This window comes from Drosophila teissieri, chromosome 3R (assembly GCF_016746235.2).
Source record: "Drosophila teissieri strain GT53w chromosome 3R, Prin_Dtei_1.1, whole genome shotgun sequence".
NCBI lineage: Eukaryota > Metazoa > Arthropoda > Insecta > Diptera > Drosophilidae > Drosophila > Drosophila teissieri.
Genome location: NC_053032.1, coordinates 6,455,289 through 6,472,968, shown reverse-complemented (window position 1 = coordinate 6,472,968; position 17,680 = coordinate 6,455,289). Strand labels below are relative to the sequence as shown.

The 17,680-nt window shown below is 40.8% G+C and overlaps 6 protein-coding genes across 8 annotated transcripts; 1 reads left to right on the top strand and 5 right to left on the bottom strand.

The window, feature by feature from the left end:
- The first annotated feature begins 214 nt into the window (after window positions 1-214).
- Window positions 215-3,057, top strand: LOC122620915 (arrestin domain-containing protein 17). Its single transcript, XM_043798595.1, has 4 exons — window positions 215-431; window positions 898-1,053; window positions 1,779-2,621; window positions 2,740-3,057. Exons 1-4 carry the CDS (start codon window positions 317-319, stop codon window positions 2,892-2,894), a joined length of 1,269 nt encoding a protein of 422 aa, XP_043654530.1. The 5' UTR covers window positions 215-316; the 3' UTR covers window positions 2,895-3,057.
- A 147-nt stretch (window positions 3,058-3,204) lies between these two features.
- Window positions 3,205-5,271, bottom strand: LOC122620914 (axoneme-associated protein mst101(2)). Its single transcript, XM_043798594.1, has 2 exons — window positions 4,968-5,271; window positions 3,205-4,901 (listed from the first exon to the last, which is right to left on the bottom strand). Exons 1-2 carry the CDS (start codon window positions 5,155-5,157, stop codon window positions 3,436-3,438), a joined length of 1,656 nt encoding a protein of 551 aa, XP_043654529.1. The 5' UTR covers window positions 5,158-5,271; the 3' UTR covers window positions 3,205-3,435.
- Window positions 5,272-5,671: 400 nt separating this feature from the next.
- Window positions 5,672-6,845, bottom strand: LOC122620916 (sperm-specific protein Don juan). Of its 2 annotated transcripts, none has more exons than XM_043798596.1 (2): window positions 6,610-6,845; window positions 5,672-6,555 (listed from the first exon to the last, which is right to left on the bottom strand). In XM_043798596.1, exons 1-2 carry the CDS (start codon window positions 6,701-6,703, stop codon window positions 5,807-5,809), a joined length of 843 nt encoding a protein of 280 aa, XP_043654531.1. In that variant the 5' UTR covers window positions 6,704-6,845; the 3' UTR covers window positions 5,672-5,806. The 2 variants fall into 2 exon arrangements, with proteins under 2 accessions (XP_043654531.1, XP_043654533.1); XM_043798598.1 differs by having other exon boundaries at window positions 5,672-6,544; window positions 6,610-6,761.
- Window positions 6,846-7,200: 355 nt separating this feature from the next.
- LOC122621137 (sperm-specific protein Don juan) lies at window positions 7,201-8,197 on the bottom strand. Its single transcript, XM_043798895.1, has 2 exons — window positions 7,986-8,197; window positions 7,201-7,923 (listed from the first exon to the last, which is right to left on the bottom strand). Exons 1-2 carry the CDS (start codon window positions 8,077-8,079, stop codon window positions 7,259-7,261), a joined length of 759 nt encoding a protein of 252 aa, XP_043654830.1. The 5' UTR covers window positions 8,080-8,197; the 3' UTR covers window positions 7,201-7,258.
- Window positions 8,198-10,058: 1,861 nt separating this feature from the next.
- On the bottom strand, window positions 10,059-14,237 carry LOC122619829. 2 transcript variants are annotated; one of them, XM_043797010.1, is made up of 3 exons: window positions 13,593-14,237; window positions 10,912-13,526; window positions 10,059-10,305 (listed from the first exon to the last, which is right to left on the bottom strand). In XM_043797010.1, exons 1-3 carry the CDS (start codon window positions 14,110-14,112, stop codon window positions 10,225-10,227), a joined length of 3,216 nt encoding a protein of 1,071 aa, XP_043652945.1. In that variant the 5' UTR covers window positions 14,113-14,237; the 3' UTR covers window positions 10,059-10,224. The 2 variants fall into 2 exon arrangements, with proteins under 2 accessions (XP_043652945.1, XP_043652946.1); XM_043797011.1 differs by having other exon boundaries at window positions 10,059-10,321; window positions 13,593-14,236.
- A 3-nt stretch (window positions 14,238-14,240) lies between these two features.
- LOC122619830 (sorbitol dehydrogenase) lies at window positions 14,241-16,109 on the bottom strand. The gene is made up of 6 exons (XM_043797012.1): window positions 15,992-16,109; window positions 15,900-15,933; window positions 15,044-15,513; window positions 14,702-14,920; window positions 14,522-14,643; window positions 14,241-14,468 (listed from the first exon to the last, which is right to left on the bottom strand). The coding sequence occupies exons 1-6, from the start codon at window positions 16,043-16,045 to the stop codon at window positions 14,285-14,287; spliced, it is 1,083 nt and encodes a 360-aa protein (XP_043652947.1). The 5' UTR covers window positions 16,046-16,109; the 3' UTR covers window positions 14,241-14,284.
- Between the last annotated feature and the right edge of the window lie 1,571 nt (window positions 16,110-17,680).

The following is a 17,680-nucleotide window of genomic DNA, read 5'->3' as shown; positions in this document are numbered from 1 at the left end:
ACAAATTTCGTATTTTTTTTTTTAAATCTCCTTTTTAAATGCAAGACTTCACAAATTTTACACTTTATAGTTTACAGTTTAGCTTTTAATAGTTTTACTAAGTAATTGTAGTAGTGATAGGGAAGTTTAATTGTATACCCAGAGAAGCTTTATTTAAAACAGGTCATATTAAATATCGGCTGATATTTAGTTTATTTTCATCCCTAGATACCGACAACGCCCATCTCTAACCTTTGAATTCAGCGACCGCAGGGCGTTTAAAAACAGACCGAGAAGTCGATAACTTATTGGTGCCTCGAGCCACAGAATCTCAAACATGGGCCTTAAAGGTTGTGAAGTGCAATTGGACAACCCGTGGAACACATACTACGCTGGTCAGACGGTCAATGGCCAGGTGAAGTTCACTTTTGATTCGCCCAAGAAAGTTCGAGGTAAGTGCGAATCAAGAACAAATATGTGCAGTTGCCGTCATTCGTTACTAACTTCTTTAAATCCTGTCATAAAAAGCCGGTGCACCACCCACAAGTGTGTGTTTTTCCTTCGGTTCCTAAACGACCTTATTTCAGCAAGCTGGCGGTTGTTAAACCCTCCAAAGAAATGCACTTTCTCCTCTTTTCAGTAGGGTGATAACAACTATAAATAGCTTTAAGTATGAATACAAAAGAAAGTAAGTAAATATGTAGATCTGAGGAGGGAATGTACCCTATGTGGCAAACATTCCACAATAATTTAATTTTGATGTCATCAAACACGGGAGACAGATGCTGCCTGGTAGCGATGATGTCATCCGTAGAATATGCCGTAGAGCGCTTTTCATATTATTTATAGCTAAAATTAAAGCGCGACAGTGACGTCGTCGATTTTCATTCAGTAAATACAGCCACTTGATTCTCGTAGGCATTATCATTCGGTTTCTGGGAGAAGCCAACACCGAGTGGACAGAGGAGAAGAGCGTGACCACCAGCGAGGGCAAGACCGAGAACGAGGTGACTCAACTGAAGGGGCATGAGGAGTACTTCAAAATACAGTACTATCTGCTGGGCGGCAAAAACAGTAAGTGAAAAAACATTCGAGAATTTAGTTGATCTTTAAAAGTTTGAAAAAATGGCATTAATAGAAAAGTCTTTAAACGGCTTTTTGGTGAATTTATTTATAAAAAACCTACGTAGTAAACAGATCAAAAACATTTAAAATTCGAATAGCATACATTTTCGTATTCTAGAAATTTATATAATGTTGATTTTTGATTATAAAAATTGAATGGTACTCATTAACCAACCAAAGTAACCAAATCAACTTAAGCTTAATTCGTATACAGTCTATTAAAAGAGATGCAAATCAAATTAACAAAAGATACCCACTACCCAAATAGTGTAAGTGCGAACGAATAATTTCAACATTTTCTGAAATATCGGTAGAAATTGGGAAAAAATTAATAAAAATGAAAAAAAAAATTAAATTTTTTAGGGCTTGACTGTTTGGGGCGGTTTGTCGACGTTAGGGTGGGCATGGCAAAAAGATTTTTGGCAAATCGATAGAAATTTACAATACTAACACAAAAATTAAAAAGTATCACATTTTTTAAAAGTTAGGGAGTGACAGTTTTGGGCGGACCCTTTTACTCTACGAGTAACGGGTATAATTCTATAATTTAAAATAAATCTCGTAAGGCATATTAATTTTCATTTTACAACATTTATAACCTTTCCTTTTGAAACTTAAATAATAGTTTTATTTAGTATGTATTTAATATAATATATCCTTCCTCTAATTTTCAGGCTCTGAGACGGAACTGCCGCCTGGCACACACACTTATCCATTCACCTGTGCCCTGCCGCCGAATCTGCCCTCTTCTTTTGAGGGCGAATTCGGCCACGTGCGCTTTACCATCAAGGTGACGCTTGATCGTCCTTGGAAATTCGATCAGGACATGAAGATGGCGTTCACTGTAATAGCACCCGTTGACCTGAATCTCAATCCTCGAGTCAAGGAACCAAGCAAGCTCGAGTTGGAAAAGTCCTTCTGCTGTTTTTGCTGTCGCTCAGGACCGTTGGCTGTCATCACGAGCATCCCACAAACAGGATTTGTTTCGGGGCAGGTGCTGCCCATCACCTGCGAGGTGGACAATACCAGCAACGTAAATCTCACAGCAGTGAAGTTCGAACTGCGAAAGTTGGTCACCTTCCACACGAACCAGCCCCGGAGCGAGAAACGCGAGTCCAAGGTGATCATAGCCACGTTAAGTGTTGGCCCAGTCAATGGTGGCGAGTCTCGCACGTTTACGCAGCAAATGGAGATTCCGGCGCTGCCACCGACTAACCTTCTCAACTGCGGCATTATCGCTTTGGACTATGACTTGCATGTAGAATGCGAGGTCAGCGGTCCGCACCGCAATCTCACCGGCAAGGTGCCAATCACCTTAGGCACTATTCCGTTCGCTGGCGTACGGCCACCTCCTCAATTTACGGATGCTCCGTCGGCGGTTCAGTCCGAGGATCCATCCTTGGCGCCCACACAGCCAGTGAGTCCGGCCAGCCCTCCTGGCGGCGATGGCGTGGGTGGTGCTCTAGGCTGGAACGTGGCTGACAGCACTGGTGGTGGTTCTCTGTATCCTAATATACGTGAGTATGAATTTTAGATTGAAAAACTTACTAAGGTTATTGAGATAGGGATGAGCTTAATAATTAGCAAGATATACACAGAATAGTTATTTACTAATGCTCATATCTAATTTTGCAGCGCCACCGCAGTTTGTGGAGACGCAGTACCGAGCACCAACGATCGCTGGCAGGGACGACTCCGAGCATACGCAGATGATCGGGGACGGAGCATTCGCCCCACGCTATCCGACCTTCCAGTTTAATAATGCCACAGCACCGCCATCGATCCAGTAATTGAATCTCTAAACTAGACCCACAATGATATTCTTTAACTCTTTTTTTCTTGCTGTCTCTGGGGGTATCCTCCCTTTTGCAATTTTAATCGGCTTGCATTTATTGATTAAAAGCTTTCCGTCCAAATAGGAAGCATCATCAGCTGCAGTCAAAAAAAAAAAACAAAACCTCCTATACACCGTTTTTTGAAATATAAAGCAATAGATGGTTACGTAAGTTCTGTTACTTAAAACAGTAAGTACAAGAAATTTTGGCTTTTTTGGTTTGACTGCATCTGTGTTGAATTTAATAATCGTATAAATACGCACAATTGTCAATTCCGATTTTTAATGCTCAAATTTAATTTTTGATTTTTGAATTTTATAAGCCAGCAAATAGTGCCTAAAACTGATGTACGACTGTTATCGTAATAAAACACAAATGATAATGAAGAATTGATGGGCCTAGCCAAAACCTGCGAGCCAAATGTGTTGAGTCCAAACTTGTTTTATATGGAGCATTGGAAGATCTATGAACTTCGAATGGTACTATTGTTCCATATTTACTTTTTTTTCTTGCAGTATTCATCCAGTTCCTTGGCCTTTTTTGCTTTCTTCTCACACTTGCACTGTTCCTTAAGAGCTATTTTTTTGCATTTGGCCTTAAGGACCTTGATTTTCATTTTCCTTTGTCTAAGCTTCTTTTCGGCTATTTTTTTGCATATCTGGAACAGTCCGTCGGGATTGGGTTTGGAATTGTGTTTGGGTTTGGGTGGTGAGGGCGGTGGCGGTGTAGGGGATGGATTAGCAGCTTTTGGTGGTTGGGGAGGAGGCGGGGGTGGCGTTTTGGCGATCTCCTTTTTGACCTCCCGTTTGATATTCTCTTTAACATCCGCTACTTGTGCAGATTTGCTTAATTCCTTTTTAACTTGGACTGCTTCTTTGAACTTGTATTTAGCGCATACATCAACATCTTTTGGTTTTTGCTGTTCATTGATTTTCTGGCACATTGCTTTTTTGGCGTTATCTGCGCTTTCGGCTCTTTTCCTGGCCTGCTCAGCCACTTGCAAAGCTTTAAGTCTGTCGGCCTCCTCCTTAGCAGCCTTTTCGCATTCCGCCTTTTCCTTGTCGGCCTGATCCTTTTTCGCCTGTTTGCGGCACTTTTGAATTGCGGCGATTTTCTTACATTGCTCTTTCATCTTCTTGGCCCTGGCTTTCGCGGCTAGGGCCTTGAGTTTTTTCTGCTTGGCCTTCGCCTTCTTTCTCGCTTCCTTGGCCAGCTGGGCGCACTGTCTCTTTATTTCGCACAGATCTTCTTCAGGCCCTTTCTTGGCTTCCTCTTCGGCCATTCTCCTGGCCTCCTCTTCTGCGCGTTTCCTTTCTTCTTCGGCTCTTCTCCGGGATTCTTCAGCTAACCGGGCGCACTCTTCCCTTTCTTTTTCTTCTCGGCAGGCTTGTTTGATGGCTTCTATTTTTGCCAACTTTTCGCAGTTCATTTGATCGGCCAATTTCTGGATTTCCTTGTTCAGCTTTTCCAACTCTTCCTCCTCGTCGGGGCATTTCTTCTCTACCTCACATTCCTCATCCTCATCTCCTCTTTCTTTTTTGACACACTTCATGCATTGCTCAATTTTGTCCTTTTTCTGACATTTTTTCGCCTTTGCCATTTTCTTACACTTTTTCATTGCGACCTTTTCCCTGCACTTTTCTAACTTTTTCTCGGACTGAAACTCCTTGCACCGCTTTTTCAGCTTTTCCATGTCATCTTCTCCATCATCACCCTTCTTTCCACCACCCTTTCCACACTTCTTCTTTTTCATACCCCTACTTGACCCTGTCCCGCACTTTTCCTCCCCACACCCATCGGCGGAACTGGCTGTTTCGCAGAAAATTTCTCGCTTGAGGGACGTCATTTCACGACCCAAATACTCTTTTCTCAGGATTTTCTGGTTCAGGTGTTTCTCCAGATCTTTCAGGAACGCACTTTGCAACGACTGATCGGGTCGATGACTAAGGATATCGCAAATACCTAAAGACAACATTTTTTAAGATACCATTTTATTTGCACAAGAGTGACTAAAATTAGAAAACCTACCTTCCTGGCAAGTCAGCACGCTCTGCAGGTCTTTCGGCGATCTCCTATAGTCCTGATTTGACTTCTGAACAACATTCAGATCCTCCTTGCATTTTACCACGTGATACATTCGGAGACACGTGCTACAACTGCAGACACGAAAACAGGCATCAGGGTAGTGGCTCAACGCCAACGAGGCTCTTTTCAACATGTTTTTTTTATGTTTTGGTTCCAAAATTTAACAGATAATTTTAAAAACAAATCGGGTTGAAATGCAAAAAATTAGGATGATTTTGACCCGATCTGCGCCATGATATTCCAAAAACTGGAAAATAAATGGGCATGCAATGACGTAATTATCACAGTGTATGAGAGAGGAAAGTATGATAAATATTTTAAACATATAACTGGGGTATATTAAAAGAATATAATGAATAATATACAATTATGTGTCTGGATCACTAGCTTGGTCTAGCCATGTGCATTTTTCCAAAGGTTGTGATTAATATTCGACTTGAAGGCTTAACAGTAACAATGTCAAAGTAAAAGAGTAAAATTAGTGTAGTTGATAATATTCTAAGTGAAGTTGATATTTTAACATGACGTCAGATATTGACGATCAAGTTTTTCAATTGGTGAAGGCTAGTATTTGGCCATTAGGTATAATTTAAGATTATACATGATTGTATCATTATTCCGTGCTAATATAGAAAGTTCTCGAACACTTTACCAGATGAAAAGCCTGATTTGCAATGTTTTTATTTACAAAAATCGTACTTCAATTTTAATCAAAAAGGTTCAAAATTTGTATTTTTGATTTTGAGCCCGCGCCATTTTCAATCGGTCATATACTTTTTGTTTCACTCGTCCTTTTTCCCTTCTTTGGCCTTTTTCCTGCATTTCTCTTTCTCGGCCATTTTTCTGCATTTTGCCTTTTCGGCTAGTTTTTTGCATTTCTTTATCATTTTCTTGAACTTTTTCTTCTCGGCCAGCTTTTTGCATTGTTCCCTCTCGGCTACTTCCAGACACTTTTTCTTCCAATCCACAGTCTTCCTCTTGCACGGATCCTCTTTTTTGCAAGGATCTTTTTTCTTGCAGGGGTCTACTTTCTTGCGTTTTTTTGGGCAACAGCATTTCTCGCAAGGATCTTCTTCCTCACAAGGTTCCTCTTCGCAAGAATCTTTTTTCTTGCACTTATCTTTTTTCAGCAACTCCTTGCACTTCTTTTTCAGCTTATCCTTTTCACATTTTTCTTTTGCTGCCAGCTCCCGGCACTTTTTCTTTTTTTTTTCCTTGTCGCTCTTCTCTTTTTGGGCTAGTTCCTTGCAGAGCTTCTTAACATCGCTATCATTACCTTTCATTATGATATCTTTGACTAGCTTCTGGCAATCTTTTGTCATCTTTTCGAGATCGTCACCCTTTTTTTCCTTTAACGACCGGTTTAAATTATTCCTCTGGTCTTTCTGCTCCTCCAGATCGTCCACGAATTTTTGGTGCATGGGGTTGGCGAGTGCATTGTATTCGTTCTTGATGATGTGAATCACTCCGATCGAGCCGTCTTCAATTTTCTTAGGCTTTTGACTAGGATGGCTTTCCGGCTTGAAAATTACTAAACCAAGCTTGTATCAGTTACATTTATTGTGGTCGTACTATGAGCTTTTACCTTTTTTTCCTAAATGTTCAAGAACATTTAGGTCGTAGAACCTTTTAACAGATGTCTGCAGGCACCGATGAACTAACGCAGGTCTCTTCAGCATTATAACGGCAAATTTTGAATTTTTCTTGTACAAATGTCACAACGAAATGTTTACAAAAACCTCATCTAAAGGAATGTTTAAAATGTATAATTTTCTGAAATTTACCCAAACGTGATGACGTTATCGTCAAAGACAACTCGTGAAAGTGATGGAAATTAACAAATGTGATTTAAGATTACATATTTAAGCAGCAAATAATCTGAGCTTTTCGCTACCTTATTGTAAAAGCAATCTATTGTTACGTATCATGTCCGTGAGCCTATTAATCTGTCCGTATAAAAGTCTCGGCAACTACTTGTACATTTATGTACATAAGAAGTATAACATCAACCATGCAGGATCTAGTGATGCCTGCGCACACCACGTTCGATTAAAAAGATTGCCATGCCCCCATACGCAAAAAGTTTGGTTCACATGTTATATTCTATTGTTATATTTATTCAAAAATAGAGCAAATGAAAATATCTAATTTTAAGTAAATAAATAAAGCAGTATTGTTCAGTGACAAATTTAAAATGGGTATTTTATTGCTTATTCTACTCAATCTTTAGTCTATTACTTTTTCTTGCATTTGTCTTTTTTGGCCAGTTTCTTGCATTTTTCCTTCTCAGCCATTTTCTTACACTTTTTCTGCAACTTTTTCACCTTTTCTTTCTTGGCCAGTTTTTTGCATTTTTCCTTTTCGGCCAATTTCTTGCACTTCTTTTTTATATCACCATCCTTTTTCTTGCACGGATCTTTCTTTTTGCAGGGGTCTTTCTTTTTGCAGGGGTCTTTCTTTTTGCAGGGATCTTTCTTTTTGCAGGGATCTTTCTTTTTGCAAGGGTCTTTCTTTTTGCAAGGATCTTTTTTCGCGCATTTGTCCTTTTTCTTCAATTTCTTGCACTTTTCTTTTTGAGCCAGTTCCTTGCACTTTTTTTTCAGTTCTTTCTTTTTGCACTTTTCTTTTTGAGCCAGTTTCTTGCAGGCTTTTTTAATGTCGCCCCCTTTTGCAGCCATTGTGATTTCTAACGCCATCCTCCGGCAATCATTTTTCATATTTTCAAGTTCATTCTGATTCCCTTCCTTGATTTTAAGAGCCTGCTGCTGCTCCAGGTTTTGCAAGAACTTTCGTTGCATTGGGTTAACGAACGCAAAACTAATGGGCTCCTGAATGTGAGTAGAGCCGTCGACAAATCTTTTTTGCCACTGATTTGGAAGATCATCGGGACTAGCAACGTCTGAGGCAGTGAAGTAGTATTAACAGTAACATTGTAGACAGGGATATGAGTTCACTACATACCTTCCTTCAAGTTTGGAAAGACATTGATGTGGTGCGGCCGTATTAAAGTGGGCTGTAAGCACCGACTTAAAATAAAAGCGGTTCTCTTAAACATTTTGAGAAAAAAATTTTGAAATTTTGTGCCAAAAATTTTACAACGAATTTTGAAGAACCACAACTGGATAAATTTGTTGATTCGTCTGTGGAATCAGGACCTAAACTGAATCCGAGATGTACCCCGTTTCCAAAATTATACAAGTTGACATTATTATCTCAGATAACAAGTTTAAAATCAATCTATAAGAAATTTAATGTCACCCAAAAAACTGTTAGATCCAAAAGAACTTAGTTGGTTAGTAACAATCCTTAATGACACAGATATACCGCTTAATTTAATCGAAGTGTAATGCAATATATACTTTATTAAACCATATGGTAATTCTTTAATTTACCCTTTACTAGAAGATTTAAAGATTGCACCAGATTTTTTGAAAAGTAACAGGAAGAATAATTCGTTTCCAATGATATATATTTTTAATCCGGATCACCAGTCGAGTCGATCTGACCATGTCCGTCTGCCCGTCCATCGGACATACGTCCGTATGACGTTTGAGATCTCGGGATTCTAAGACGATCACGTTTGATTCCACAAGCCGTCCAAAACGATCACGCCCTTATTATATGCCAAAAATTTGAAATTGTTTCCTCTTTGTTTTAGCTTTAGAGTAGATGTTTTAAAGATCAGAAGACTTTCAAGACTCTTACATAAAACAGCTAGAATTTAAAGCAGAGGGAGGGGTATACCTATCTCGTTGAGTCAGACTGAATGCAACAAAGAAACAGTTCGACATGAAACGAGTGTCAAATAACCAGCCCAGCAGCTACTCTAGTAATTGGCAAAGTTAAGCAGTAGGGCGTTGACTCCCAAAATAGGGGAAATACTCCTAGGTGGGAACATTTGGAGTAAAAAAGGCCATATAAAACATTGAAGATCAGAGGTGGCGGTGGTCGGTGGGGGTCGGTCGTCGTCCGTCGCCGGTGAGGAATTCGTAGAGGAATCCAGAATAGCGGCAGTTGCGATGGCGACTGCCCGCCAAGTGAAAACATTCATCGATTATTTGCCTTTTGGTGTATTTTTTTCGATTTACTTCGTATGTGTATATTCTTCTTGTTTTTATTTATGTGTATTCCGTTTTGTCTTAACTACAATATGTTGGAACACGTATGTATGTATATATGTATATATGTACATATCTACAATATGTTGGAACACGTATGTATGTATATATGTATATATGTATACTTCCAACTTCTTCTGTAGTAACACCCAGGATCCAACACGTCCAGATCTTATCGCGCAGGATTAGAGAGAGGTAAGTTTGACGGAACACAGTCCTCAGATTTTCTATATTATACCCGTTACTCGTAGAGTAATATGGTATACTAGATTCGTTGAAAAGTAGGCAGAAGGAAGCGTTTCCGACCATATAAAGTATATATATTCTTGATCACGATCAATAGCCGTCTCGAACTGGCTATGTCCGTCTGTCTGTCCGTATGAACGCCTCGATCTCAGGAACTATAAAAACTAGAATGTTAAAATAAAGCGTGAAGCTCCGATCGTTTTACGATCAAGCGACAGCTACATGAGCTTGTGAGGCAGTGTCGACCGATGACTGACAAACGGTACGAATCCAATTATTACAGCTCTTCTAATATTTATTCTCGTTCTGTTGGCGAGGTGATAGGGTTACCAAGATGTCTCTCCCTCGGCCCAATTCCTTTTCCTGCACAAGGGCACTAGACTACCGACGTAATTTGCGTAACTAAGTCCCCAGTAGCGCTCTGCTTTTAAATATATTTTTTTTATACACATACGCATAAATAAATGTCGGAACTATGCAACAGTTTCTTGTATGTACATTTGTATGTATGTACATCTCTTCGCCAAGAATGATGACACTGAGATAAAGGGAGGCTCGCCGGCGTGCTCGTCACCTAAATGTCGGAACTAGGCAAAAGTTTCTTGTATGTACATTTAGAGACAAGATTAATTAATTTGTGACCTGCATCTATTAAAAAAGAAACGAAGCCTTTTTAAAGCTCTATAATTAAAATTTTATTGCGCATGAAAATAGTTTGAAAGCCAAATCGTAAGCTCCTTAGAAATACACGTTTTTGGATTCCAGAATGTCATCAGTTCGATCCTTTTTTGGGCATATGCGTCCAGGCATTATTCAATCCAGCCTGATATCCAATTTTAATCATAATAACATCTTTGGTCTCGTCTTGTCGGGTAGATGAGCAGATTATTTAGTTTTATTCGAGGTGTTTGCCGCATCTGAAATTATAGAGAACTGTGCCCCCATTGGTTAAAGCATTCAGTCTTGACCTACAAACAACCTAGATTGCTTCCAGAGTTTTATTTATATTTCTAAATGTGTTAATGGCTCGGTTGTGTAGTCGCCAGACTTTCAAAGTTGAACCGACGCTGATTTGCGACACCTTATCAGACCCCGGGGTGGTATAAAATTTTAATTGACTCTGAATAATTCCCTCGTTTTCGTGTGAAATGAAGCTAATCTATATACTACAGTCCGTCACCTCGATATGACATTCAAAAAGGTCTCTGATAATATGTAATATAGTATATTTCCGTTCGGTTTGCTCCCAAAATTTGGCCAAAGAGTGGGTTATTTGAAATCTATCATTAATAAAAGTTAATTTTTTTTATCGATTCTTAAACTTGACATCTTTATCGAAAAATGATCCCTCCGACAATTAAATATTGTCGATAATATTCTGAGTTACAGTAAAGCTAAACTTTATTATTTGGGTGAGAAAAATCAACATCCAAGAGCCCATTAGCTAGTATGAAGGCACTAGCCTTAATCTATAGGCTACAGTCTGACGTAAAGCGTTTTTGGTTCAGTGAACCCAATCTTACCCAGAGCTGACGTAAAAAGGGCGATAGACTGTTAGAAAAGCGTCGACTGCCGCAGTCATCGTCGTCGTTGTCCTTTGCAAGCTCTTTCAGCCGTTTCATCTTCTGGGCACACTCCTTGGAACCACCAAGGATCTTGATCTTCCTAGTCTGCTGCTTTTCCCGGAGTAGCTCACGAGGTGACTTTTTAGGTGACGAGCACGCCGGCGAGCCTCCCTTTATCTCAGTGTCATCATTCTTGGCGAACAGATCTAGCTCCCTCTTGACGAGCACCCTATCCCGATTCTGAGGCCCTGGGGCAATACCATAAGGTAAAGTATTCATTGAAAATGTGCTCAGGTGACGTTGACCAGTAAAGGAAGACATTCGCCGTTTGCCTTCGTCGCTCTTTCCTCTGCCCAAGATCTTGTCAAACAGGTGTTGAATGAGGCTTTTTTCCACTTGTGGTTTCAGTGGCACTGCAGTCGCTGGGATCTCACCCGTAGCTTTGTCCCGCAGTTTCAGGGCTAGCTCCCCATCATCCAACTGGGGCTTTTCTTTCTTTGGCTGATTTACTTCGACCGGAGGCTTTTGGTCATCCTTGGTTCTGGTCTCATCCATTGATGTAGGTGCCTTGACTCTGGTTTCCTCCTTTTTAGGCTTCACCTCTGGAGCCTCTAGGCTAGGACTGGATTCTTCAGCATCTTCTTTAAGTTCCGTATTGCCTGTTTCTAAAAGGGATGGTGAGGAAATTTCTGGAGACACTGGATCATAAAGATCGCTAGGTGTTAGCTCCGATGTAGTTGTAACTTTGCTACTACTGCTCCTTGACTCTCCTTTCTCAAGTCTTCGCGATGTTTGAGTAGCATCGTCTTTAATCACACTCTTCTCGGCGGACTTCATGAACGACGAAACCTTCTGTGCTAGATCAAAGCTTTTCAGTTCTACATGCTTTTCGGCATTCTTTTCACTCTTTGCATACTCCACATTCTTGTTCAGCTTGACACTTTTGTCTTCTCGGATAGTGGAGTCTAAGTTACTGAGTTTGACGAAGTAGTCTTCGTTGGGCTTGTATTTTTTTTCTTTTTGATCTTTTACCTCTTCCTCTTCTCGGATGGCTGAGTCCAAGTCGCCAAGTTTGGTAAAGTAATCGTTAGATTTATTGCCAGAGTCAGTAGTATTAAGGTGGCCTTTTTTATTAATTCCGATTTGTTCTCCTTTTTTATCCGATGTCGATGAGAGCATTGCTAGAACTTCCGTTTGACTGCTTTTAGTTGCTGAAGACAGTTCTGGCAGTGTCCACCAAGAACCTGGATTATCATTAAATTTTTGAAGTGTGTCGAATAGTTCATTGATTTTGCCTTCCTCGTTTTTGTTTTGCTCACCATCGTAGTCGTCTTTAAACAAGGCCACTATTTCCTCTGTGGACTGGCTCTTGTCCTTATGACCGATTCTAACTATTTTACCGTTGTCATAGGCAATAAATGCATTTTGTTTTACGGAATCGACTGGCGGAGACTGTAAACTTTTATTTGATAGAGGCTGACTAAAAATAAATTCTGTGTGCTTAGTTGCTTCAGTTTTGGTATCTAGCATGGTGTCCTTACTCGACCGTAGTTCAGACGACGGGATAGGCTTAAACTTTTGTGTAAACTCAGTTGGAGCTTCATGCTTGGCCACAATTTTTAATGGCAATTCCAGTTGAGGGACAATCTTAGAGGTATTTGTTGAAGTAGAGTTCTGACCATGAGAATGGGAAATATTATTTGAATATGTCTTATCTTTGGGAACCCAAGTATTTTCTTTTTTTACCAACGTTTCAATGAAATAAGGCTTTTCAATTTTATACTCTATAGGGGTCGGACTGTTCGCTGTGCTTTTGGTTTCGGAGGTACATGCTGCCTGTTTACTAAGCGATTTAAAATGTTCCACCCATTTATGGATCCTATCCCGATTTTCTTGGTTCTCGTTGTGTGTGTCGACATTGTACAATCTCTTTTCATGAGCTTTATCTAGCATTTTACTAAATTCCATACTTCTGTCGACGAGTGTCTTCGAATTGACTTTAATACCCGATATCTTACCTTCCCGAGGCATGTTAAAGCTGGAACTCTCACCTTCTTTCGAAGATTTTGTCTCTCTGGTTTTTAGAGTAGAGCTTTCTTCTAAGTCTTCAATATTTTTAGTAGTAGTCTTTTGTAATGTGCTGGATATAACTTTAAGATTAAAGTTTTCATATGGATTAGACTTGGAAGATGAATTTGGTTTGGAATGGTCCGGCTTTGGATTCAAAGATGTAGTATTACTAATTTGAGGCTTAGAACTGTCATTGGCTGTGATTATATCTTTTGATTCATGAGTGTTTGGAGGGGTTTTTTGAGGCGTATCGTTAATCGACTTTGATAATCCTGGCAAACTTATATCTGCTTTAGATTCTTTTGAGGTCGAGTCGGTAGATTTAAGCTCCGCATTAATTAGAGAGAAGTTTTTCTGAATAGGGTCATTAATAAAATCAGACACAGAAGCTGCCAGCGTCTTTAGCTCGGATTCTATTGATAATAAGTAATCTAGTTTGGGCTCATCTTTCGACTTAGTAAATGATGAGTTGGTAGACTGAATTGAAAGCGACTGACCAAAATCTGTATGGAAGAGTATTTATTTAATAAATTTTATTAACTAGAAAATTTCATCGCAGCTTTGCTCACCTTTCTTTTCTGTAGTCCTAACCGAAGACCCAAACTCAACCACCTTCCCTACCATTTCATCATTGGATCCCAAAAGATTATTCGAAGACCCCGAGGAACCTCTGTTGTCTGACCTGCAGACAATAGTTTGTGGGTTTGGGGGCTTGACTTCTGTAGGCAAGGGCTGGGAGCGGTTTGGCTGATCTTGGAGGGGCAGGATCTCTGGCCTGACCTCGTACGGCAACTCCGGTCTTCGCTCTCCAGGAACTTTCGGAGGATCGGGGGGCGCTGCTGCCGTCTCCAATCCCAATGTACTCTTATCTGGCTTTTTGGCTGGGCTCACTTCCTGATTCAACCGACCTGGGCCCTTCTTCTCAGCCGATTCCCCGGACTTTGATGAACTGGTGTATCGACGTCGTCGGTGGTGCAGTGGCTTAATAGATGAATAAGCCACAAGAGGGCGGTAGGAGGACCGCAGGATCCCCAAGCAGTGGGTGGTTCGGCGACATGCCTCAATACTGCCAAAAACGATGCCGGCCATCTGGCTGCTAAAAGAAGGGGGTCGACTGATACACTACTGGAAGCTCAACAAATTTGGGTTTTCGAATAGAATGTGTGTCGAAACTTTAGATTTAGATTTCAATAGGCATTGATAGTCGAGGAGTAGTGTACTGTGTTCTATATACTATATTTTTATCGTCTTATACAAGTGTTTAGAATTTGCGAGGATTGTTGGTGTCTCTGGGCTGCACGTGGATCATGACCTTAATGGCGCCTCCCAGTCCCTTTCGCGACGTTTCAAACGCCTTTGCCGTATCCTTGATGTCGAAATGGTGGGTCACCAGCCGCTTAACATTCACCTTTCCGGAGGCGACAAAGGCCAGGGCAGCAGCATAGCTAAAATAACTCTTGGGTAATCAATTGATATCTTTCAGGAAGCTAAAACTTACTCATTGCAGTAGCGGAACACGCCGCGGATGTCCACTTCCCGGGCCAGGGCATTGATTAGAGGCAACTTGACCTCAGCTGCTCCCATGCCCACCACCACCACAATACCACCAGAACGAGTTGCCTGGAAAGAATCGGCGCTATAGCTTTTCATTTCAACCAGAGCCTTTTTGATTACTTACGAAGATGGCCAGCCGGGCACTGCTCTCTGCTCCACAGCAGTCAATGGACTTGTCCGGCTGACCGCCCATTGTTTTTTGGACGAGCTCCGCCGTCTCCTCGGCGGTCTGCTCCCGCTTCAGCAGGAGCGTGTGAGTTGCACCTAGTTCTTTAGCTACGTCGAGGCGTTGCTGCACTAGATCCGTAATCAGGATCTCCGATGCACCCATGGCTTGAGCAGCCTGTAAAATGAATAAAATCAATATATAAAGCGTTTTTGTATAGACCAATCATCCTCTTTTTTAGTTTAAATTTTTGTTACCCTTTATGGACAAGAAAATGAATTTCTTTTATAATCAACATACCATCAGGGTGACCAGGCCGATGGGTCCTGCTCCCAGGATGAGAACTTTGGAGCCCAGGGTGACCTCCGCCCGCTTGCAAGCATGCACGCCCACGGAAAGAGGCTCGAGCAAGGCGCCCTCCTCCATGGTGACGTGGTCGGGCAGCTTGAAGCAGAAGTCCGCCGCATGCTTGTAGTAGCGGGTGAGGTTGCCGTCGTAGGGGGGCGTGGCACAGAAGACCATTCCGGGGCACAGGTTGTACTTGCCCTGCTTGCACTGGTCGCATGTACGGCAGGGTACTCCCGGTTCGATGGCCACGCGGTCGCCGACCTTCAGTGTGGTCACCTTCTTGCCCAGCTTAGCCACCACTCCGGCGGACTCGTGGCCAATAATCATGGGCTTAGTGAGCACAAAGTCGCCAATTCGACCGTGTGCAAGGTAGTGTACATCAGAGCCGCAAATGCCGACACTATCCATGGCCAGGAGAACCTCTAAGCGAGAGAAAACAAAACCAAAACTATGAAATACGAAATAGGAAACTTTTTTCCCTAACGAGTTTTAATACTACTATAATTGCCTAAATGTAGTTAATTTTTGATAATGCTAAGATCAGTCACTTTGCAACTATCAAACTGACAAAAATTCATATCAGTTATAGATTTAATCATGTACATTTAACCTTGGGATGGTTGGTTTGAGGCAGGAGGTTATCAACTTGATAAGAAGTAATATAAAAAAGGGGTTGAACCGCACAGTGTACGAGTGAAAGAGTGTATAGTGTAATGGGGCAAGTACCATATAATGAAAAAAACCCCAATGTATTAAATTTTAAACTGCTTTCAGAACTTTTATACAAATTTTTGGATTTATTACTTACCGTTATCGGCAATTTCTGGGATAGGAAGTTGCTCCTGTTAACGAAATAGACATGGTCAGTAAATATTCGGTGCAAGATCATTTTGTCCTTACCAATCGCAGGTCCTCAATGCCGTGCAGCACTGCTGTTAGATTATCCTTGGCCATTTCTATGTGTTAACTGAATTATTTGAGAACTCGAAAACCACACGCTCGGGAAGCCGATTCGCAACTGATTCAAATATTTTAAACCTTATACTAGTGGACTTCTGAATTCGGAGTTATCAGTTGGTGTGACGTAGGAGGCACGGACAGCGATAGGAATATAATAGGCACCACGCCCACTCGCAATTGTGGTCAAATGTTATCATCCTTACCACTACTTGAGTACAGCTGTTTTGATAAGCTCGTTTACATTTATAAGGTGTGTTTGCATGAGCTTGTCTGTACGTTAGAACGTGCATATGAGGGGGTATAATTTTCAAGCACATGGGGACAAGATATAATTATCTTATTCAATATCAGTATCAGTATTTTATATATATTTTAATATATACGATATGAGTTGAATATTGCCTGGTTTCTCCACATGGTTAAAACTTCAACACAAATGGCAACTTTAAACTGTTGAACCTGAAAATACCATAAAATTATCAATCTTAGTATAATACCATTTTGATTGTTTAGGCAACAGGTGTAAGGCTGCCTAAAGGGTTAAAATTATATACATATGTATAAGATATATACAGGCCTCAGCTTTAATGTCCCTGCACCTTTTTAATGGAATGAATAGCAGATAACAAAACCCCACATCTTATGTCCTTATATGTATGTAAGTCATGTATGCTTTAAGTACAAATAGGAAATGTCCTCAATGTGTCATTGCGGACACTTAACAGAACATCAAAATTGGTTGCGCCATAAATAAGAAGACCCTAGCTTTGGTCCCACCGCTAGTTCACAACCACCCCCAACCAAGGTGGGGCTGCTGACTCTCCTGGAACTGGACCATTTGTAATTTTTTGCTGGGGCAATAACAACGGCAAACAAATTTTAGTCCACTTCTGTTTTATGGCAAATTAATGGAGCGACATGCTGGCCCATGTTCGCAATGGAACTTCACTCCATGCACTCGAGCCTAGCAGGTGGCCCCAGCATCCGGCCACTCCCCCATTCGTCCTCCCTTCTTCTTCGCTCTTATCAACCTTTGACCTACACATGCCGAATAAACATGGTTTATGGCGCACACTAAACGAGGCTTTCTACAACTCCATGATTTTAAGAAGTTGCTTACATAGAAAACATTTAGCATTTTAGGTATAGTTTTAGATGAGCATTGCAAGATTGTAATAATAAAACAAAATCAATCTTAACAATTTGGTGGTAGATCGAAATATTTTATCCATTTAACGAAATAAAAAAAGGGATGCATATATGTATGTACATATATCAGATATTTCCGCTTTTTTGTGAAAGTTTCAAATATGAACCGATTCGAAATTTTATATTACCCTATTAGAGCGTATTCAAGGTCTTCAGACCGAGAGCACTGCTGTTCTTTTCGCTTTAGTTGTTGCTGCTGCTGCTGCCACTGATGTCGATTCTGTGCCGGCAGTATGTTGGGTGTTGCTTTCTTTTGGCTGCGCTATGTGTTGCCAGGACGGGCTAACATATTGGACATTTATTATTTTTCGTGAGTGTTTTTGCTCGTCGAGTAAATTATGGCGGTCCAATGCGGGTGGATGTGGACCAAATCTGTAGCTCCTATCAGAGATGGGAAGTACTTTCTTTCTAGGATATAAC